The following is a 21,693-nucleotide window of genomic DNA, read 5'->3' as shown; positions in this document are numbered from 1 at the left end:
GCGGCTGTGGCCAGCGTCCAGCGCAAAGGCCCTCCCTGCCTTGGTGGCGAGGGGAGGGCCATCCAGGAACTGGGGTCCTGATCCTGCAGGTCTCCAGGAGTAGACCCTACGTTTAATCTGCTTTGTTGACTCAAGTCTCTGGGTCTAGGGTCACTTTTCACATTTCCAAGAGGTCTGTTATTTCCTTCCCCTGCCTGGAAGTTTCCACCAGGCCGAGTTCCTCTGTGGCCCACTTAATGGGGGCCCAGGCTGGCCCTGGCAGCTCCTGGGAGCCGGCCTTTTGGGGATCCCCTGTGGGTCTCAGTGCTCCGCTGTCTTAGTGCATTGCCCTGGCCCCTGCCATGAGGTGTCCTGCTATCCCCGTTTTACAGGGGAGGAAACTTAGGCATGAAGACATCTGCCTGCCCTGCCGTTCCTGAGGCCCGTGCTCCGTGGCTGTGACCTGGCCCAGCCACGGCCACTCCTGTGCTACACACTGCCTGAGACTGAACCTGGGGTCCGAGGGAGGGGGTCCCGGATGCTGCTTCCTTCCTCCCTCGTGTCACCAGAGGCCAGGCCTTCTACCCCCAGCTGCTGTTGGCAGGGCCAGCAGCAAGGCGGTGTCCAGGGGCAGGAGCAGCTGTAATGCTCCACGCTGGCCAGCCATGGGCAGCCCCACCACACCTCCTCCTGGGGCACGTTCACTCTAGTCTGTTTCCTGGGCAGAAAAGCAGCCCAGGGCTGCGTGGCCTCTGGAACGTGGGACCAGCCCCACAGGGAGCCTCATCCCATACCTCCAGACACGAGGATGTGAGTTCCTGGACCTCAGAGTGCTGGGGTTTCCAGGGCACTGCAGGGCTGAACTGCGCCTTTCCCATCCCTGACTGGGGCTCACAACTCCCTGAGCTCTGTTTCTTCATCTGCATGGTGGGGACCCTGAGTCCCTTCTACAGGATGCTGTGGCTGTGTGTGCCAAAAGTGGCCAGGCTCCTGGTCTTGTCCCCATTGTCTCCACAAGGCTCCCTGGGCAGGACTGACAAGTCTGGATAACAAGACCTTCAGCCCTCTTATCCCCCAGGGCCCCGCCTCCTGCCCCCCAGGCACCCCCACCCCCTAGGAATCCCCTTCCCACACCCCCAGGATACCCCTCCCGCCCCCTAGGGCACTCCCTTCCCCCAGGGCACTCCCTCCCAGCCCCCCAGGGCACCCCCTCCCGCCTCCCAGGTATCCCCCTTCCGCCCCCCAGGGAGCTCCCTCCCGCCCTCCAGGGCTCTCCCTCTCACCCCTCAGGGCTCCCCATCCCACCCCCAGGGCTTCCCCTCCCACCCCCTAGGACTCCCCCTCCCCCCCCCAGGTGCCCCTGCTCCGGAGCAGCTTGGCAGTCTCTTGTGCCCTTGGGAGTGGCTCTGGCCCCACCTGGAGGGTCTTGGGCCAAGGGGAGCCTGGAGGCTGGGAGTGGGTGTCGGCTCTCAGCCCTCCCCTGCCCTCCTTAAGCAGCCCTGTGTGCCTGTGGGGACTCAGAGGGTGCCCCACACCTCCCTGTTGGGGGCTGAGCTATCCAGGACACCCTGGACAGGCTGGCAGCAGGACCCTTGCTGGCCCTTTGGGAGATGCAGAGAAAAGTACAACCCAGGCCTGCCTTGGAGCAGTCCTTGTCCTGTGCAGGCTGTGCCCGGGTGGGTAAGCGCCCACTGACACTGCAAGAGGGGCCGGTGGCAGAGGGAGGAAGGCAGGTCGTGGTGGAGTGGCCTCTGCTGGGCCTTGCAGGGGGGGCAACGTGTCTACCCTGGGGAAGTTGTGACCAGCCCGCTGCTCTGGGTGGAGCCTGGGGACATGGTGACTTTCTCTTTGGGAGGCCTTGTCTTTGGCTGGCACTGCTATACTCTGCTCAGGAAGCTGTGGGGTCAGTGCTGGGGCTGCTGCACCCCTAAGGCATTTTGAAGTATGTGTGTGTGTGCATGCGTGTGCGTGCATGTGAGTGCGCCTTTGTGTGAGTGTGCATGTGTATGTGCCTGTGTGCATGTGTGCACTCGTGTGTCCATGTGCCTGTGCGTGTGTGCCTGCATGCATGTGAGTGCGCCTTTGTGGGAGTGTGCATGTGTGTGTGCCTGTGTGCACGTGCGTGTGTGTGCATGTGCTTGTGCGTGTGCATGTATGTGGGCAGGATTCCTTGTCACAGTGACTGCGGGATGCACTTGACCTGCAGAGAGGTGGCTGCAGGGACACTGACACTCTGCTTTGCACAGCTCTGTCCTGCCCCGATGGTGGCCCGTGAAAGGCACAGGCTGGAGAGGGTGAGGGAGGCGTGGCTGCCCCATGCATTTGTGCTGTCAGGCAGTCCTCACTGCCATCCCTCCACAGAACATTCTCATCCTCCCAGGCTGAGGCTCTGCTCCCATTAAACACCCCCCCAGCCCCCTCCCCAGCCCCTGGCACCCCCACTCGAGTTCCTGTCTCTGTGAGTTGGACAACCTCATGTGAGTGGGGTCACACAGGGTCTGCTCCTCTGTGACAGGCTTGTTTTACTGACACAGTGTCCTTGAGGTTCCTCAAGCTTGTGGCCCATGTCAGAACTGCCTCCTTCTCCAGGTGGCACCCAGATCCACTGAGGGGCGGCCATGTGCCTGCGCATTCCTCCGTGGAGGGACACGTGGCCTCTGCCTTGCTGCCTTTCAGCTGCAGAGAATCGGGCTCCCACGTGTCTGTGTGGGTGCTGCTTTCAGTCCTTCGGAAGGACACCTAGAAGCGGATTGCCAGGTCACGTGGGAATTCTGTGTAATGTTGAGCAACTGCCAGACTTCCGCAGCAACTGCCCCCGTCACTTTCCCACCAGCCACGGGCAAGGTTCCCGCCTCTTCTGAAACTTGGCATTTTCTGTTTTGTTTTTTGTCTTTGTCTTTGTCTTTTTTTTTTTTTTTTTTTTTGCTTGTTTTGATAATTGTCATTCCAGTGGGCATGAAGTGGTCAGATGAAATTTAAAACTCAATTTTGAATATGAACGTGTTTCACTGAACTTTGCTTCTAAGAAAATCAGGGCAGAGAAAAGTGAAATTCTAATTAGTGGACATTTTACTCTGCTAGAAAACCCTGAGCAGAATAACCTCCCCGGGGCTTGGTGAGCTGGGCCAACTTTCTGATTCAAAGCATAAGCCAGGCAGGTCAGTGCTGCCTGCACAGAGCTTTCTAGAATCTTCTCAGACGCTTCCAGTGTGTGATCTTCGTCAACAAGGGGTGACACATTGATGTTTCTTCTCTGAGGAGCTGAGATTCTGAGCACTTAATGACATCCGGGTGCACCTGCTAGGGTACCCAAGATTATTGCAACAGAAATTGCCTTAGGTCGAATTGGCCCGCTGGGTGTCTGCATGGAGGAGCGTTTTCTCTGTCGAGCCGCTGAGTCCTGGGCTTGAGTGCAACAGCTTTTTCACTGGAGGTGTGTTACTTAGGAAGCAGGTGCGTCTGGAACACGGCTGAGGTTCACCTGCAGCTCAGCGACCTCTGTCCAGAGTGGGGGCTGCCCTAAGCCTCGCAGGCCCTGGCCTTCTGCTTCCGTCCTGCCTGCCTCTGTGCTGCATCTCTGCGTCTCCCACGCTGTTTCCTGCGGTGTGACAAACAGTCTGGAACCTGGTGGCCGCTCCCTGGCTGGCCATCCCGTGGGTCAGGGATCTGGACGGGGTGCAGTGGGGACAGCTCATATCTGCTCATGAGGTGCTGCTGGGGGTCCCCTGGGCGGTGTTGTGTGGCGGTGGGGCCTGGGCGGTGGTCCCTGGGCGTTGGTGTTCGGCGGTGGTCCCTGGGCGGTGGTGTTTGGTGGTGGTCCCTGGGCGGTGGTCCCTGGCGGTGGTGGGGAAGTGCTGTGCCAGCTGCTGGCTGGGTTACAGGAATCTCACCCGCCAGCAGGACAGTCTGGACTTCTCAATAGGTTCCAAGAGGGCAGAGGCAGAAGCTGCCAGGCCTCTGATGGCCTTGCGGCAGGGCTGGGACAGCCTCCCGAGAAGGGGCAGCTTCTAAGGGCAGGAGTCGCGGAAGCAGAGCGGATGCTTTGCTGCTGCCATACCTGTGTGAAAAGGCAGGGGGCAGGCCCTGTTCTTCCTCCCTTTCCCCAAATACACAGGCAAACAGGAGACACCCATGCTGTCCTGGGGAAGGGGCTGGGGCGGCCTATGTCTTCCCACCCAAGGCCAGCACTGGGGGTCTCCTGGTTGTCGGGCGCTTGGTGGGACACTGAGGCCTCAGACGGCACTGGTCCCTGGCCAGCCAGGTGGTTAGGCTGCTGGCTGGGACAGCAGATGGGGCTCTGCCCCAGAGGAGGCGCCTGTGACAGCATCCCAGTGGGGCTGTCGGGATCAGGGGACTGAAGGGGACTGAAGGGGACTGAAGGGGGCTAGGAGCCAAGAAAAGCATCATGAAAGGTGGTGTTACGTGGCCTGAGTCTCCACAGGTCAGGGAGCATTCTAGGTGGCCAGGGGTGTAGAGTAGTGGGGACAGCGGCCTCCTGAGTGGAGATGTCAGGCCGACCTGGTATGCAGAGGGAGCGCTGAGCACTCCCAAGACTGTGGGGGGCTGGGTGGGAGTGGGGAGCTTGTGGGCAGGGGTGCAGTGTGGGCCCGGGGGGCCCAGCCAGAGCCCAGCTGTGCCATGTCCTGGGAGGCCATGGCCCGAGACACGGCAGACCAGCCCCAGAGCTGGGCGTCTTCCTCCAGGGCCCCTGATGTCAGCTGTGTTGGCGCGGATGGTGGGCACGTGGGGGGCAAGGCCGACAGTGGCTGTGCTCCAGGCTTTGCCCACCGATGGCGTCTCTGGGGCGACTGAAGCTCTGAAGAAGCCTGTGGAATGCAGGCCGGCTCCACGCCTTCAGAATGTGGCTTTTATAGTCAGGGGACGCGTTGTCCCTTGGCCACTGCCAGCTGTCTGTAAGCTCAGGATTAGAGAGAGCTGGGGCCAGGCCGGCTGAGCCCTTCACGGGGAGGGGAGGGCCAGACCGCTGGGCAGGGAGAGACAGCCTGGCCCGGTGAGTGAGCCAGCCAGCAGACAGTGTGCTGGCCTTCTCCTCGCCTGCCCCCAGGGCCTGGCGCAAGCTCTCCTCTCCCCGCCCTCCCTGGCTTGGGGTCCTCACCCCATCCCGGCCTTTCTGAGCCTCTCAGGGCAACCTCCTGGATGGCATCACAGTGGGCGTTGGCCTCCCCTCCACGCCCCACCTCCGCTTCTGGTCAGGAGCACCCTCACCCACAGCAGGACGGGAAGCTGTGTGGGGCAGGAGGTGTCAGGGGGCCAGGGGACTGGGGCTTGAGTCCACCTCGTGGCTGTGTGACAGTGGACAGGTGGCATGCCCTCTCTGGGCCTCAGTCGCTAAAGCAGGAATGGTGCTGTCCAGTGACCTGCTCTGGGAACATTACGTGGAAGGAAGAATCCACAGCATGGGGTTCTCACCCTCGCGTGCCCGGGGTGGCTGCCAAGGGGCCAGCAGTGTTGCCACGTGTCAGGGCTGGCCCGAGTTCTGCATCCCTGGAATCTGCAGCCTGGGTTCTGTGAAGGCGGAGCATGACTGGGTGGCGGGCAGCAGGGTTATAATGCCGAGATTTCCCGTCCCCACCCCTCTCCCCGCCCCGGCGCCTTGCCTCCGCGTGCCTCTCTTTGGGCAACGGGCAGAGGCCCCAGAGCAGGCGGGACTCCTGTAAGGTGACGCCAGGCAGAGTGTCCAGCAGGCACAGCCAGCCTAGGCACCCATTCACGCGGCCACCAGGGCTCCATTCACCCCCGGCTGGGAGGGCAGTGCCCTACAACTCGAAGCTGGGACTTCTCCATGGGTGGGGGCTCCGTCACTCTGCCAGTGACCCCAGGCTGGCCCTGGGGGCCATCCTGCTGCTGTGGGGGTGCAGGGGTGGGTGCTGGCCCAGGGTGCTGCACCCCACACTGGGAGCTCCAGCTTTCCCCTGAAAGATGACTGAGGAGGCGGCAAGGCCACCCCAGGTGGGTAGGACACGGTGCTGGCCAGCGTGACGGACGTGGTATGTGTGGGCGGGTGCTATGCCACGTCTTTTACAAACAATTGACCGCAGCCCTCACGACAGCCCTGGGGGAGGAAGTGGGGTGTGACCCCAGCTCCAGGTGGCACAGCTTCCTTCTGCCGTGGCCGTGGAGCCCTGAGAGGACCCTACTTGATGTCTCTGGGGTCTCCTGGCAGCTGCATTCACCCTCAAGATGGCTGTGGGGGGGTGGTTGCTGGGCCCTGGGGGCAGAGGAACTGCCAGGTGGCAGAGCAGCCATGACCCCATCCCCCCATTCCCACCTCCCCACCCTGCAAGCTAGCTCAGAAGGCAGGTGTATGGACGGGGTCACCTATCTCTGTCCAAGGCAGGACACTCCCTCCCACCTCCTGCTGGGGCCATGTCACCCGGACATAGGACTTGGGACGGGAGGGGAAGCACTCATCCTGGCGCCCAGCAGCCCAAGCTGTTCGAGAAGCTGCCCGAGTTTGAAGGGTGCCTCGGGGTTCTTGGGGAGTCCGGAGGCTCTGGGAACCCGGCTTCGCAGGGCCAGGCTGGGTGTCATTGGCGATTTGTGGCGGAGTGTGCTCCAGTTTCCTGCGTCCTCCCCTGCGGGGTCCCCAGCCACGCTCCGGCCAGGCTGACCTGTGTCTCTGTCCTCTCTGCAGGGGCTGGCGTCTTCTTCCTGTCCTCGGCCGAGGGCGAGCAGATCAGCTTCCTGTTCGACTGCATAGTCCGAGGCATCTCCCCCACCAAGGGCCCCTTTGGGCTGCGGCCGGTTCTCCCAGGTGTGTGTGGAGCCTGGCCGGCCGGGAGGATGCGCTCGATGGGCTGGACGGTGTCCCGGGGCCAGGGGCCACGCCAATTCGTCCCCTGGTCAGGTGGCCGCCCTCCCCACCCTCAGCTGAGGAACCAGCCCTCTCCGGGCCAGGCCTGCAGGCTGGGCTTCAGAGCGTCGGCCAGGCTTGCCCCTGCAGGCGCTCTCCCTTGGGGGTCTGAGCGGTTGGGACGCTGGGGCCTAAGGCATTCTGGCTGGGACACTCAGTGGCAACTGCTCCTTGCAGTAAGAGGACCACCACCATCTCCCAGGCTGGGACTGGGGATGGCCTTGCCTGAGCCCGGCAGCCAGCGGGGCTGGTCTCACTCTGCAGCTGGGATGGGGACTGCTCCATCTGAGCCCTGTGTTTAGGCCCCGGGCTATTTCAGAAGGTCGCCTGGCGGTGGGGTCTCAGGGCACGTCGGACTGAGGGGCCTCGCCGTGTTCCACCTGCACTTCCTTGGCTGTGGCTGCGGCTAGGCGAGGTGTCGGCTTCGCAGGATGTGGTTGCTGGACCCCAGAGGGGTGGGTGTGCCTGGGCACGGCAGGGCTCCCCATGTTGGGGCAAGTGCGGGGCAGGGCCTCCTCTCTCCAGTGCTCCTCTAGCTCCGTGAGGGCAGTGCTTGTCACAACAGCCAAGTGAGGCCCAGGCCCAGGCCACATGGCGAGGGACCAGCAAGCTGCCGGGGCGTGGTAAAGGGGTTGACTGGGAGGACAGAGGTGAGCAGCATGTGGGCGTCCCGGCCTCCGTTCTGGCCACAGCCCCCGATGCCTGCTACCCACACCAGCTCAGGTATGTGGGGGGCAGCCCTGGGAGGAGAGAGGCGGCACCTGTGGCCAGGGCCTTCCCTGCCACCCCGTCGTGCTGCATGGTGCAGCCGTACTCCTGCAGGCGTCTTCCTGCCTAATGGCTGACAGCATCTGTGGACGGTGTGGTCAGCATGTTCGGCTGTGCAGGGCGTGGGGCGGGGACAGGGCCAGGCAGGGGCAGTAGGAGGCTGAGGAGGCCTCCCCTCTCCCTCCTGCTCCCCACAGGCTGTTCCCGGGAGCTGAGGCTGTGCCCGGGAAGCAGCACTGGGCAGAGGATGCCAGGGAGGCTCGGCCTGGGACAGCTGTTAGACGGGACAGGCCCTACCACCCCTGGCAGGGCCATTGCTGGCGGCTGGAGGGGTTGGGCTGCCCAGAAGTCCCAGACCTCACTCCACAGGATGTCCTTGTGAGCCAGAGTCAGCTGGGGGCTCTCAGAAAGCTCTGCGGTCAGGGCGTTGGCCTGCAGCTGTGTCCCCCCACCCCCCGCAGAGCCCCTCAGCACCCTCACGCTCGGGGCTTTCTGCCATGCTCCTGTGCTGAGCCTGCTGTGGCCAGACCCACTGGAGAAGCAGGAAGTCCAGCCCCTTGGTCTTCTGCACGGGACACTGAGGCCCAGAGGCGGCCAGTCCCGCCATGAGCAGGAGGGCAGGGCTCCGAGGTCCGGGGTCTGCCGTGCTGCCTTCTTGGCCCAGTCTCCGCAGGGGTGCCCTGTTGCTGCACCCCCATTTTTCAGACGAGGGTGAGAGGCTCAGGGGGTGCGTGGTGGGGCTGGGAGTCAGTCCGTGTCTTGCTGCCCCACTGGCTACTGGGTGGGAAATGGAGGAAGTTGTGTCCTGCGTGCTGCCCCTGTTGTCACCGAGGGGCCACTCTTCGTCCCAACCGCAGGGCACTGGCTTTGGGGGCGGCCCTGATGGGAAGATCCCAAGGCCGAGGGGCGGTGGAACTATCTTGTCACTGTCCTTGTCTTCAGCCTGGACCCTCAGTGTGCCAAGGAGCCAGGCCTGGTGCCTGCTGTCCTGCCTACATGGCAGAATGTGTCTGTGACAGTGCCAGGAGGCCGTGTCTGGAGGGAGCAGGGCCTGAGCTGGCACCGCCCTGGCTGCCATCGCCTTCCACCCTCCCAGGCACAGGAGGGGAGGAGACAGGAGAGAGGCCTGTGCCTCCCATCCCTGTCCCTGGCAGTGCTACAGACGGGGCCATAGGGTTGTCGGCCGGCCCGTCCCCAGGCTGACCGGAGCAGTGCCTTGGGGCGGCCATACCGTAGGCTGGTGGAGGCTCCTCCAGCCTCTTGCGTTCCTGGGCCTGGTGCAATGAGTTCTCACCTGCCCGTGGGGAGGGCCCGGTTCTGAGGTTCCGACAGGGCAACGTGTTGTGCTCAAAGCCCCAGATGGGCACCTGTGTGGCCTGAAGGTGTCAGCGGAGGACAGTGTCCTATCAGGGATGGGGCCTCTTCAGCCTAGACATGAACAGGGACAGGGGCACCATTGCTGTCTCTGTTTCTCTGAAAGCCTGACTGATGTCCAGCCTCTGCCAGGCTCGGCTCTGCCCGCCCAGGCTCTGATCCCGTGTCCCAGGCCGTGGGCTGTACCTTCCCGTCTGCTGTGCGTGGCAGGATTGGGTGAAACGGCATGTTGCCTCTGCTCCTGAATTCTGGGGAATGGGCTCTTGAACCTGTCTTGGCTCAGTCCTGCAGGTGTCCCCGAGGTGGGTGGCAGGAGGTGTGTCCTGGAGGCCCAGAGGAGACACTTGAAGCGTGACAGGGTCTGTTTGCTCTTGTGGGTGTGGCTGTGGCTTCCCTGCTGGGAAGCCCCTTTAGAGAACCGTGGCCGTGGGTGCAGTGGAAGTGGAGGGGGCAGGGTCCTGAGCCCTGCTGTTCGGGCCCGGCAGCCTCTCAGCCCAGCATTCTCATCACTGAGTGCCTGGGACATCCCAGCACGGGTGGGGGCTTGAGGACCCGGGCAGCGATGCTGAGGTTCGGGCCATAGTATTGAGGGGCCAGCGAGGGTCCCGCCCTGCCTGGGCAGGAAGGGGAGGATTCTGGCCACCCAGTCCCACAGGACACATGGATGATTACAGAGAGGGTGGGGGCTGGGGCTCCCTGGATGCAGCCCTGAGGGGAGGGGATGGGTGATGCTGAGAGTTTGCAGACCACTGAGCTCTGAGCCTTGGGCACCGTGTGAGGCTCCATCTGAAGCCCCAGGGAGCAGTGGGGCTGCCATAAGGTCGGGAGTGCGTTTACCCCAGGGGGAGGGGAGCCTGTGAGAAGTGGGCGCCCTGATGGGGGGCGGGCAGCACCTCTTGCAGCGAGGTGGGTGCTAGGGACCGGGGAGGGGCCAGGCTTTTTTGGAACAGAAAATTGAGAGACTCAGTGGTGGTGAGAAAGAGGGGTCTGGCTGGCGTGGGGCCCTTGTGAGTGGATAGGTGGCAGGGCGGTCCATTGGCAAAGGGACCAGCTGGTGGCCTGGATGGGGGTGGCATGGATGTCTGCATGTGAGGCCCAGCATCTGGGCTGAGGTGTGGGGAGGAGTGGGGCTCCCAGGGGACTGCCACTCCACTGAGGGGGAACCCAGTGCCAGGCTGGGCTGTGCCCGAATTTAAGGGTGGGAGATGGGGCCACCTCCTCCATGGACTCTTCTCTGCTGCAGATCCAAGTCCCACGGGACCCTCAACCATGGAGGAGCGTGTGGCCCAGGAAGCCCTGGAAGCCCTGCAGCTGGAGAAGCGGCTGAGCCTCCTGTCCCCCATGGGCCGGCCAGGCAGTGGAGGTAGGGCCGGGGCCGGGGCCGGGTCTGGGCTGTGGGGCCTCGGCTAAGCTGCAGCGGGAGAGCGCTGGAGGCTTCCATACGCGCATGGGCGCTGCCGGCTCCCTCTGCTCATTCCTTCCTTCCATCTGTCTCCTGCTCATTCCTTCCTTCCTCTCTCCCATCATTTATTCCTTCCTTCTCCCTCTGATCATTCATTCCTTCCTTCTCCCCCATCATTTATTTCTTCCTTCTCCCTCTGATCATTTGTTCCTTCCTTCTCCCTCTGATCATTCATTCCTTCCTTCTCCCTCTGATCATTCATTCCTTCCTTCTCCCTCTGATCATTCGTTCCTTCCTTCTCCCTCTGATCATTCGTTCCTTCCTTCTCCCTCTGATCATTCGTTCCTTCCTTCTCCCTCTGATCATTCGTTCCTTCCTTCTCCCTCTCATCATTTGTTCCTTCCTTCTCCCTCTGATCATTCGTTCCTTCCTTCTCCCTCTGATCATTCGTTCCTTCCTTCTCCCTCTGATCATTCATTCCTTCCTTCTCCCTCTGATCATTCATTCCTTCCTTCTCCCCCATCATTCATTCCTTCCTTCTCCCCATCATTCATTCCTTCTTTCTCCCCCATCATTCGTTCCTTCTTTCTCCCCCATCATTCATTCCTTCTTTCTCCCCCATCATTCATTCCTTCCTGCTCCCTCTGATCATTCATTCCTTCCTTCTCCTCTGCTCATTCATTCATTCCTTCCTGCACTCTTGATTCCACATTTGCCAAACTCTGGTCTGAGATGCTGACAGGAACAGTGGTTCTGCTCTGAGAGCCCTGAATCCTTTCCTGCCCACCAGCTTGTGCCTGGGGGAGGCCAAGGCCCTGAGTGTTGGTTTTACCTTCTGTGCCCAGACAGAAGGCTCTAAGGCAGGTGAGCTAGCTGCCCAGGAGCAGAGGCACCTCCTCAGCTGCTGGTGGCTCTGGCTCTGTTGCCATCGTGGGGAGAGGAGGTGGTGCCAGGGGCTGGCAGTGCAGTGAGGAGCTGCTGTGCTCCCAGGAGGGTGGCGGCATGGGTGACCTGTTCCCAGGGCCAAGTGTGGGCTGGTCTGGTCGTGCCCTCTGATCACTGCCTGACCCTGGAGTGCACCAATCGGACAGCGGCCTTCTCCCCTTCTGCCCTGCCCCACCCTGGGAGAAGGGGTCTCAGATTTGCAGTGAGCTTCGGGCTTCCTAGGGGTGGCTCACAACTGCTTCCACCTGGGAACCCTGGAAGGCAGAGCAGGCAGCTTAGTGAAGCAGCAGAGATGAGAGCAGCTTTCCCATGGGCGCACGAGGCCAGGCCTGGCAGGGAGGCAGCCTGGGCCCTGCTGTGGGAGTGGTTCTCTTCCCCGAGGGCAGGGGGCGAGTCAAGGTGTCCAGGCTGGCAGGGTCTGAGAAGTTCTTGGGGAAGGGAAGTGCAGGCCAGCCTTGGCGCCATGACGGTGCAGAGGGCAAGCTGCCCAGGTGGCCCTGGATGGCAGTTGAGATGACTGGGCACAGAGCGTGGGTCTCTTTGGCAGGGAGGGTGGGGAGAGGAGGAGGCTGGGACCCAGGTATTGGCAGGGGCGCTGAGAGGGAGGGGCCCGGGGCCTAGGAGAATGGGTGGCAGAAGGACAGGAGCAGACAAAGGACAGGAGTGAATGAGGAACAGGGAGGGCAAAGGGTGCCCTGTTGTTGGTGAAGCCAGGTTTCTGTGACAGCCCCCAGAGGGTTGGGGGCTGGAAGGAGGGTGAGATCAGGAGGTGTCAGCCCATGGGGATCCACCAGGCGTCAGCCACACCCTGAGCCCTCCCCAGCCCCCTGCCAACCCCAGCTGCCTTGGCCTCCTGCTCTGTCCCAGGGGATGACCGCAGCCTGTCCAGCTCTTCCTCGGAGGCCAGCCACTTGGACGTCAGCGCCAGCAGCCGGCTCACCTCGTGGCCAGAGCAGTCCCTGTCATCGGCCAGCACGTCGAAGGAGGGGCCTAGGCCAGCAGCTGCCCAGGGCCCTGGGGAAGCCATGCTGGGCGCCTCCAGGCCGCCCCCCAAGCTGCTTCAGCCTCGGCAGCTGCAGGAGGTCGGCCGCCAGAGCTCCTCCGACAGCGGCATCGCCACGGGCAGCCACTCCTCCTACTCCGGCAGCCTGTCTTCCTACGCGGGCAGCAGCCTGGACGTGTGGCGGGCTGCGGACGAACTGGGCTCGCTGCTCAGCCTGCCAGCGGCCGGGGCCCCTGAGCCTAGCCTGTGCATCTGCCCACCCGGGGCCATCGAGTACCAGGTGCCCACCTCACTGCGGCCCCACTACGACACACCACGCAGCCTGCGCCTGGCTCCCAGGGACCACAGCCCCGCCTCGCAGGGCAGCCCCGGTGACAGTGCGGCCGGGGACTCGGGCGGCCAGATGTCTGCTGGGTGTCCCTCTGGCTGGCTGGGCACAAGACGGCAGGGCCTGGCGACGGAGGCCCCCCAGGGCAGCGAGGCCACACTGCCTGGCCCTGCCCCCGGCGAGCCCTGGGAAGCAGGCAGCCCCCACGCAGGGCCAGCCCCGGCTTTCTTTTCGACATGTCCAGTCTGTGGAGGACTCAAGGTAAACCCCCCTCCCTGAGAACTGCAGATCTGGTCTGCAGCTGCACAGGGGCTGAATTTGCCCCCAGACGGGAGAGGAGGTGGCCCTGGCCTCCCCTTGCCCAGGACAGGCGCTCTACATTCTGTGGGAGGGACCAGGGTGTCCCGGAGAGAGGACTGAGGGAGCACGCTGTGGCTGCCCATGGAGGAAGGGGCAGACTTGGGGAGCTGAGTTCTGGAAGGCAGGGGCTCTGGGCGGGCAGGTTGGGGTCGGCAGAGCCCCAAGGCCCAACTGCTTTTCACTGTGTCTCCCAGTCCTGAGGATCAGGCTCTGGGGGCTTTGGTGGGTGCTGCATCTCTGCAGCTTGTGCCTTGCACTGGGGTGCCAAGGGCTGGAGGCCCCGCTGCTGGCCTTGCCTTGTTCTCCTCGGGCCTCACGTCCCCTTCGTGGGTGGCTGGTTCTCCCCCTCACATCTCTGGTGCAGTCACACCACCTGCTAAGCACCAAGCCACCCACAGCGGCTCTGGACACCCAGGCTCTACCAGCCAGCCGCTGGCTCTGTGGGCACCGGGCCTCATCCCCGTCTGTGGGAGGAAACTGAAGCTCAGGAGTCTGCGTGACTCGTGAGGTCTCTGGGGTCCGGGTCCTGCCTCCCCGAGGAAGCCCTTGCAGGAAGGCCCTGGGGGCAGGTGGCATCCCGAGAGCAGCCTCAGTTGCTGACCCTGCTGGGAGGGGCGGTGTGCCCCAGGCTTCTGGTGAGAGCCTCCTTGTGGGCCCAAGGCAGGCTTGGCGTCGAGAGGCTCTGGGCCCTGTCTGTGCTTGCCCTAGCCCAGTGCCCCTTAGTGTCAGCAGCTCGGCTCCCCTGTGTCGGAGGCAGGGCAGTATCCGGCCCACTGTGCACACCCTGGGTGACTTTGTCCCACCCAGCCCAGAGCCAGCCCTGACCACCGCCCAGCCGAGCCCTGGGAACACCTGGCTCCATCCCTTGCTGTTGGCCATTTCTCACTCCGACACTTTTTGTAAGACATTCTCGGACCGGAAATAAAGTGTTCTTTTCTTACCACCTTGTCCTCGTCCGTTGCCCGGCCCTCTGCCCCCTCACCCGGCCTCCACGCTGGGCCTCTGCCTGGATCTGAAGTCCCCGAGCCCGGCCTCCATGCTGGGCCTCTGCCTGGATCCGCGAGCCCGGCCTCCTCGGCCGTCATCTCAGGAGCTGGAGCAGCCTCGTCCGTCTCGTCAGCCTTGGGCCTGAATGCTGTGGCGTGCGGAGAGGCAGTGCCGGGCAGCCCTCGGGCTGGGCTGTGCCTGTGTGTGCGCGTCTGTGTGTGCATGTGTGTGTGTGCGTGCATGTGTGTCTGCGTGTGTCTGTGCGCGCACATGTGGTGTGTGCATGTGTGCGCGCACATGTGGCAAGTTCCTGGGTATGTCCTGGAGACCACAATGGGGTCTGAGTAGTCCATTGGGCTCAGGCACAGGGCTCCTCAGGTCCAGGTGAGAGCAGACCCTCCAACCTGAGGCCAGGAGGGGACTGGCTCTGAGCCTGGGGCCCCTGCCCTGTCTGTCTCCCCATATGGGGCCAAGTTCCAGGCTGGTCTCAGTCACCCCTGCACATCCTGTGGGGGCACCTGTCTGCCCTCTTGCCTGCCACCCTGTTTGGGGGCGACTCTGCGTGGGGAGTCCTGGGGGAGCTTCTGCAGTGATGCCTGGTGGCAAGTGTGGGCTTCGGGGACTGAGTTTGGGCCACGTCCACTGGCTTGGTGCCCCTAGCCAGCCCCGCGCCTCTCTGAGCCTCAGTTTCCTCTTGCAAACGGGGTGACAGATCCTGCCTCACTGGGCTGCATGAGGGTCTGATGAGGTCACGTCACAGGTGCTCAATAGCTGCCGTCACTGTCGCCCCAGCTGCTGTCACCTCCGGCAGTCGCCGTGGCAGCCTTGTTGTGGGATGAGAGGCTGTGGCGTCCATGCTGGGGAGCCGAGCCCTCCTGCCAGAGTCCTCATCATCTGAGCTCAGCCTTCTGCGTTCCCATGGGTCCCCTGACCAAGGCTCGGGGGACGGGGTCCCTCTGACAAGAGCCGACTGAGGCACTCCACGGTGGCCTGGGGGGTGGTGTGGGGTCATGGAGGCCTCTTGCCTGGTGGGACCAGGCCCCTGGACAGCCTTTCCTTACGGCGACGCGGCCGTGGCGTGTGTCTCTCCCCGCTGTGCTGAAGCACAGGTCTGCTGCAGCGTGCGGTCCGGGGTCTCCAGCCTCAGTACCCCTTCCCAGGTGGGTGGCCAGTGGAGTGGGGGCTTCTCCTCAGCCCCGGGGCAACCAGATGGGGCATACACTGGCTCTGTTCTCTCACCACCCGGGAGCCTCTGGGCCTGGCCAGGTAGGAACAGGGCGGACTTTCGCTGCTTCGGGCTCTGTACCACCTGCACCTGCAGGCCTGGCCCTCCCAGGGCATCTGGGGACGGGCGCTTTTGGGCCTGTGTGTGATGAGCTCGGGGGTGCTGGCCTTTGTCAAAGGCTCTCAGAGTCTGGATCAGCCTAGTTTGCTCAGGGCGTCCTGTGTGAGGGTCCCAGTCCTGTGACTGTCTGCCCTCAAGTCTGGCCTGGAGCAGAACTCAGCACCGAGCCCCCAGTTCCAGCCTCCCAGCCCCCACCCACACAAGGCCCTCACAACAGGAGGGTGCTGTGGCCTCTTTCTGGCCGCCCGCTGCTGGGGCCCATGTGGGGCCTTCTCGGGCTGGCCCCGCTTCTGCTTGTTCAGGCTGGAGGAGGGCAGGAAACCTCTGTGCTCAGCCGTGGGCCGCCATCCCTCCCTCAAGTGGCCTTCAGACCCCACCCCAGGCTTCTCCAGGGACTGAGGGCACCTCCAGGTAGGCACAGCCCACCCAGAGGCCCAGGAGCAGGCAGGTCGCCTGCAGTGTCGGGGAACTGTGCTCATCTCACCTGGGGCCTCTCAATGGGGCGCTTTCCAGGGGCACCCCCGTGGAGCCCTCCCCGCCAGCTGCTGAGAGCAGGGCCCACACCCTGAAGGATGGGAAAGGAAATGGAGGCCACGCTGGGAGCAGCTGCTCAGCTCTGAGGTCGGCGCCCGGACACTACCTCTTGTGGGTGTGGTCCTCCTCCGATAAAGCTCTACTAGCAAAATAGGTGGCACCGGACAGGGCTAGGGGCTCGGAACTGCCCCATCCCCAGATGAGGAGGCCTCCAACTCTTCTGTGGCTGGTTATGGGGGCTGCCACCAGATTGAGAGGTCAGGGTGGGTGGGCAGCCTGGATATCTGGGGCCTGTGGGGCAAAGGGCCCTGGAGAGAAGGCATCAGGGATGGCGGGTGGATTCCCTGCAGGTGGCCCAGGTCCCCCAGCCTGTGTCACTCTCAGGGGTAGTGTCCTTGTTCTCAGAGGCCCCGGGCACAGGATGAAGGGAAACCTGAAGGGTGTGCTGACCTGGGTTCTCTTTGGTCTAGGGAGCAGCTGCCTTACCCCCTGGACCTGCGACAGCACATTCAGGTAGGCACCTGGAGTCCCTCAGAGCTCAGGGACAGGGAGATGGGAGTCTGGGTGGGTGCAGAAATGACAGCCAGAGTCTGGCTAGATGGGGAGGGTGGTGGCCCCACTGCCAGTGGGGACTGTGGGGAATGGGGTGAAAGTGGGTATTGGGGTGACAGTGTATGCTAGGCAGCAGTGGGCATTGGGTGTCAGTGGGCACTGGGTGGCAGTGGGTGCTGGGCAGCAGTGGGCACTGAGCGGCAGTGGGTATTAGGTGGCAGTGGGCACTGAGCAGCAGTGGGCGTTGGGAGGCAGTGGGCGCTGGGTGGCAGTGTTGGGCGGCAGTGGGTGTTGGGTGGCAGTGGGCACTGGGTGTTGGGTGGCAGAGGGTATTAGGCGGCAGTGGGTGCTGGGTGGCCGTGGGCACTGAGCGGCAGTGGGTGTTGGGTGGCAGTGGGTGCTGGGTGACAGTGGGTGTTGGGTGGCAGTGGGCACTGGGTGGCAGCAGGCAGTGGGGGTGAGTCCCAGCCCAGGTGTGGACAGCGGCGCAGTGGGTAGAATGCAGACTGCTGGCTCTGTGTGGCCTGGACCAGTGTGGCCTCTCAGGAGCACCTGCTGAGAGTGCCCAGTGGGCAGCTGGATGATGGATTGAGGGTTGGGAGACACAGACTTGGGTCTGTGGGTCCCCAGGCTGTGAGCATGGACCTGTTCCTGGAAGGGGGCATGGCAGGAAGGCAGTCAGAGCTGGGGTCCAGGAGCCCCAGCTTGGGAGGAGGGGCTGTGTCCTCAGAGAGTGGAGGGGGCCTGTGGCGGCGGGGCTCATGGGAAGCAGCTTCGTGAGGAGCAGGCATTGGTGTCTGGCAGGTGCAGTTTTGGGGCCGGGCTGGGAGGGACGGCCAGGCAGGGAACGAGGGGAAAGGCACAGGTCCCCAGGATCTCCCTGGAGAAGCCCAGCTGTCATCGTGGACAGAGCCCTGCTGAAGGCTGGGCAGGGTTGAGAGAGACTGGAGGTGAGGGTGGCTGGCCTGAGGTGGATGGGTGGCATAGTTCTGTGTCTCAGTTTCCCTGTGAGCAGGAGCCTCTATGTACTGAACCTTGGATTCCTCAATCCCTTCTTCCCAGGCAGGTGGCACCTACAGGGGGCGTATGGTCCAGGCAGTCCTGGAGGGGATACCTGGGGATGGGGGCGTGGCTCAGGCAAGCCTGGAGGGGACACCTAGGGGTGGGGGTGGAACCACAGGTGGGCAAGGGCAGCTCGGAAAGCCCCCACCAGCCGGCCTTGGACTTGGGCTGGACACTGATCCTTGCAGTCCAGAGGCTGCCACCAGGCCACAGGAGGTGGAGCCAGCCCTCCCCCAAGTGTCCTCCCGGGGGCCTGCCATTGCCTCCCTGAGGCCACCCATACCCTTCAGGTGTCTTTTACTCAGACGGGGTGCCCTGGGGCACAGGTCTGGGCGACCTGTGGGGGTCAAGGGGACAGGCCCATAGGATCTACTGGAGGACATGAATCTTTTCCACAGAGGCTGCCAGGGGTTTCAGGAGGGGCGCCCGCGGTCTGTCATTGGACAGAGGTGAGCCAGGCCGGTATGGTAGTGTCGGGCTGCCAGCCAAGGGCGGGGTGAGGGAGGAGGGCGCAGAAGGGCCAATTCCCAGTTCCTGCTTCACTGCAAGTGTCTGAGGCACTGGGAGCGATGCTTACAGAAGCCGAAACAAAAGCAAAGTCCCAAGGAGGGCATGGGAGGCGGAGCACTGGGGACCTGGGCGCTGGTGGCCATGGAGGAGCTGCGGATATGGCCCCCGGCCCAGGGCCGCTTACAGCCTAGTGGACTCCGGGCGGTGCTGGGAACCTTCATCCCTTCTCCCTGCAGTCAGGACTCAGGCTCCTTCCAGCTTCCACTCTCGCCCCTCCAACTGACCTTGGGGACATCCTTGGAAGAACGATTCCAATCCTAAAACGAGGTGCCAGGCTGCAGGGGCATGTTCAGCCCGTCATGGGCGAGCCCCAGACCTGCCCCTTGGCTTCAGGAACCTGTGCAGGGCAGCCTGGCCCCTTTCCAGACTCCAGGCCCCGGCACGCCCCCAGCTCTCCCCACACCTGCCTCTCCCACCATGCCTTCTTGGCCTCTATCCCTCGGCATGCCCCCTTCTCCAGGCAGCTAACCCTGACGCCTCTGTCCCTGCTGGCCCAGGTGCCTGCCTGGGCACTGGAACTTGGCTGTGGTGTTCTGTGGCTCATCTTGATGAAGGGGTCCTCGAATCCTGAGAGGGGGCTAGCCCTCTAGGACCATGCACTGCAGGAGGGGGTCTCCCCAGGGCCCCAGGCCCTGGCAGGGTCAGGTCAGAACTGTGCTGGCTGCTTTAGTTCATGAAATCAGGTGAGCGAACCTGCATCGACCTGGGCTCCCTCTCACTCTGTCCTGGCTGCTGGCTGCAGAATCAGCAGGTCAGGTCTCTCTGGGAGACTGGGAGCAAGCAGGTGAAAGTTCCCCCCAGCAGACATGTGGAAGGGATTGACGGGGACAAGGCAGACTGGACGCCTGCTGCAGGTGCCGGGCAGCGGGTGGCCACAGGAGAGCCTGGGTCTGCTTCGGACGCATCCCTGGGGCAGGGAGGCCCAGCCTTGAGCCAGGCCCTTCCCCTGACAGGCAGGCGTTTCAGGAAGGCCGAACTGCAGGGCAGTCACCCCCCATCCCAGCTCCCACCTGAATTCTGAGGGCTCGGAGTGTGCCAGGGGCAGGCTCAACCTGGGTAGGGCTTGGCTGAGCCTCCCAGTCACTGGGCCAGGGAATGAGGAAGGGGGACTTGCTCTCACTGCCCCCACGTCACGTGGCTTTGAGTTCCCCCACAAGGCCCTGACGACAGGAGTGGGAGGAGGCGCTGGAGAATAGGATCCTTCTGCAGGACCTCGGTGCCTGCAATGCGGAGCCCTCAGGGCGGCAGAGGAGGGGCCAGCGTGTGTCCAGCCCCACAAGGTGGGAGCCTGCCTCAAGTCCCACCCAGCCGGGCCCATGGGGTCCCCTCCAAACACCTGCTCTGCCCACCCCAGCAGCAGTTGGGTTTGCAGACAGAACCCGTGGGTGGGGCCAGGGAGTAACTCCCATGAAGGGAGAGAGGGTGTGGGGCACCTGGGTGCCCTAGAGGGGACGCAGAGGGAGCCTGGGCCTGTGCGCAGGGAGCCTGCAGCAGGTGGGTGACCCAGGAGGACAGTGAGGGGCAGGTGCTGGAGGCCAGAACAAAGCAGGGCTGCGCTGGCCTGGGAGGGACAGGGAGAGAAGAGAGAAGGTGCTGGGACAGCCAGGGAGGGTGGCTGGCAGGGAGACTGCCAGGAAGGTGCGGGTGAGTGGTGCAGGGACAGAAGAGCGGGCCTCGAGGGGTCCACTGGGGGTCGGCAATGACTGCAGGAGAGGCGGCACAGGGAGGGGCAGCGCTTCCTTCTGCTCTGTGGGCACCTGGACCAGCAGTGGACAGTGGGGGGGTGGTTTCAGGATGGGGCAGTGCTGGGCCACAGACTGACAGGGAAAATGGAGCGGGAACCTCCAAGGCGCAGGAGAGGCGGAGGGGGAAGGAGGGGCTGGCAGCTCTTTACTGCACAGTCTTTGGGATCAGTGAGGCTCTCGGCCTCCACAGGGCTCACAGCCGCTCCCCCCACAGGATCCCCAGGACCAGAGAGGCCTCGAGGCGAGGCGCCCACTTACGTGAACATCCCTGTCAGCCCCTCCTCCAGAAGGCAGCTGCACTACATGGGCCTGGAGCTCCAGGAGGCCGCTGAGGGTGTCCGAGGTGGGTCCCTGCCCTGTGTGGAGGCCCTGACAGTTGGGAGCTGGGACCACAGACTCAGGGCCCTGTCCCCCAGCCCCACCCAGCAGCCCTCACCAGGGAGCTCTGCCTACCAGCCTCCTCCCAGGAGGCAAACTTCCCCAACTCCATCCCTGGCCGGGCCACACCCCCTGAGGGTGTCCCCACTGCAGGAGGGGGTGTCCTGTCCAGCAGGCCTGGCTGGGGACTGCTATGGAGGGCAGGGTCACAGGCCTGGGCGGTGGGGCGGCGCAGGCTGCCGCTGACCACGGGCTTCTCTCAGGGGCCGGCGCCTCCCTCTACGCCCAGATCAACATCGCCGCCACCGAGACAGCGCATAGAGTGGGGGCCCGGCACGCCCGGGCCCGGGAGGAGCAGCTGCCAGAGCTGGAGCGGAGGAGGGCGGCCCAGCCGTGAGGCCGCAGCGCCCAGTGCTGACCACACCCCGCCGCCTGTGCTGCTGCCACAGCCCCGGCAGGCCTGCCCCTTCTGTTGGCCGTGGCCTGATCCCCAGGGACCCCCAGACGCCAGAGAGGGCGTGGCTGGTCTCTGGGCCGTGGTGCAAACAGGAAGTATCCAGGGCCCACGGCCAGGCCTCCCGCCTTGTAGGTGCCCCGGGCTGACCCTTCCTTTGGCCTGAATGAGTTGCTCTAGATCCCAGGCTGCCTGAGGCCCTGCTTCCAGGGGTCAGGTAGCTCTGGTCGCTGCCCAGGAGTGAGTTTGGGAGCATGGTTTGCGGTGCCTGGGATGCAAACTGCCCTCTCACCCTGGAGGTGACTGCCCGGATGACAGCTGTGTCCTGGCAAAATGCTCATTCTTCACCTTGGTGTTGTGCCCTGCAGTGCCAGGAGCCAGCGCCTGCTCCCACTTCAGCACCGCGCTCCCGGCATCCCATCCCCGCCTCCCGGCAGTCCTGCCTGGGCCACCGCAGCCCTGTGCCTGGGACCCATTACAGTCAGTCCTGTAAAGAGCTTCATATTGTGACTGTTCTGTTTCTGATGATGCCTAGTTTTTCTCTCTCCTGGTTTTTGCTCCTGGACATGGATCTGATGTCTTCATGTGGGGGTGCGCAGGGTTGGGGCGAGCAGAGCTGCCTTCCTTGGTGGCATGGGGTTGTGTGTGCAGAGGGGATGTGGCCCAAGGCACACCCAGACACACGGTCCAAACCCTGCCCCACAGCCCCACGATCCTGTCAACAGCACAGGACAGACCGTTTCTCCCACTATGTAAATGGGAAGCCCGAGCTCCAGCCGGCCAGGGTCATGGGGAGTGGCGGGGCTGTGTGCCTGGGTTGCACATCTGAGCTGGTGCATGCGGTGGCCCGGAAGTGGACATCTCAACTCTGCCACCTGGAGGGCCCGACATGGCTGCAGCCCTGGACCAGGGTGCAGGCCAAGCCTTGCCCCAACGTGCAGCTTACAATCTTGTCCAGGGGCCTCCGGGCTGAGAGCCCAGCCCTGCCCTGTCTGTCAGAATGCTCCCCAGGGCCTGGACGTCTAAGCAGATC

The 21,693-nt window shown here is 63.7% G+C and overlaps 1 protein-coding gene across 12 annotated transcripts in view; it reads left to right on the top strand.

The window, feature by feature from the left end:
* DOK7 (docking protein 7) overlaps positions 1-21,170 on the top strand; it is a 37,876-nt gene extending 16,706 nt beyond the window's left edge. For 3 of the 12 annotated variants that reach the window (XM_078367643.1, XM_035294236.3, XM_054253525.2), the window contains 3 exons: positions 6,635-6,754; positions 10,239-10,358; positions 12,210-13,973. In XM_078367643.1, the coding sequence (XP_078223769.1) occupies positions 6,635-6,754; positions 10,239-10,358; positions 12,210-12,952 (983 nt within the window). In that variant the 3' untranslated portion in view covers positions 12,953-13,973. Of the gene's footprint in view, positions 1-6,634; positions 6,755-10,238; positions 10,359-12,209; positions 13,974-16,369; positions 16,413-20,042 lie in introns of those variants that run through there. The other 9 variants (XM_078367645.1, XM_078367644.1, XM_035294233.3 and 6 more) reach the window with 8 other exon arrangements.
* Positions 21,171-21,693: the final 523 nt, after the last annotated feature.

This window comes from Callithrix jacchus, chromosome 3 (genome assembly GCF_049354715.1).
Source record: "Callithrix jacchus isolate 240 chromosome 3, calJac240_pri, whole genome shotgun sequence".
In the NCBI taxonomy this organism is placed as follows: Eukaryota; Metazoa; Chordata; class Mammalia; order Primates; family Cebidae; genus Callithrix; species Callithrix jacchus.
This window is presented reverse-complemented; position numbering and strand designations above follow the sequence as displayed.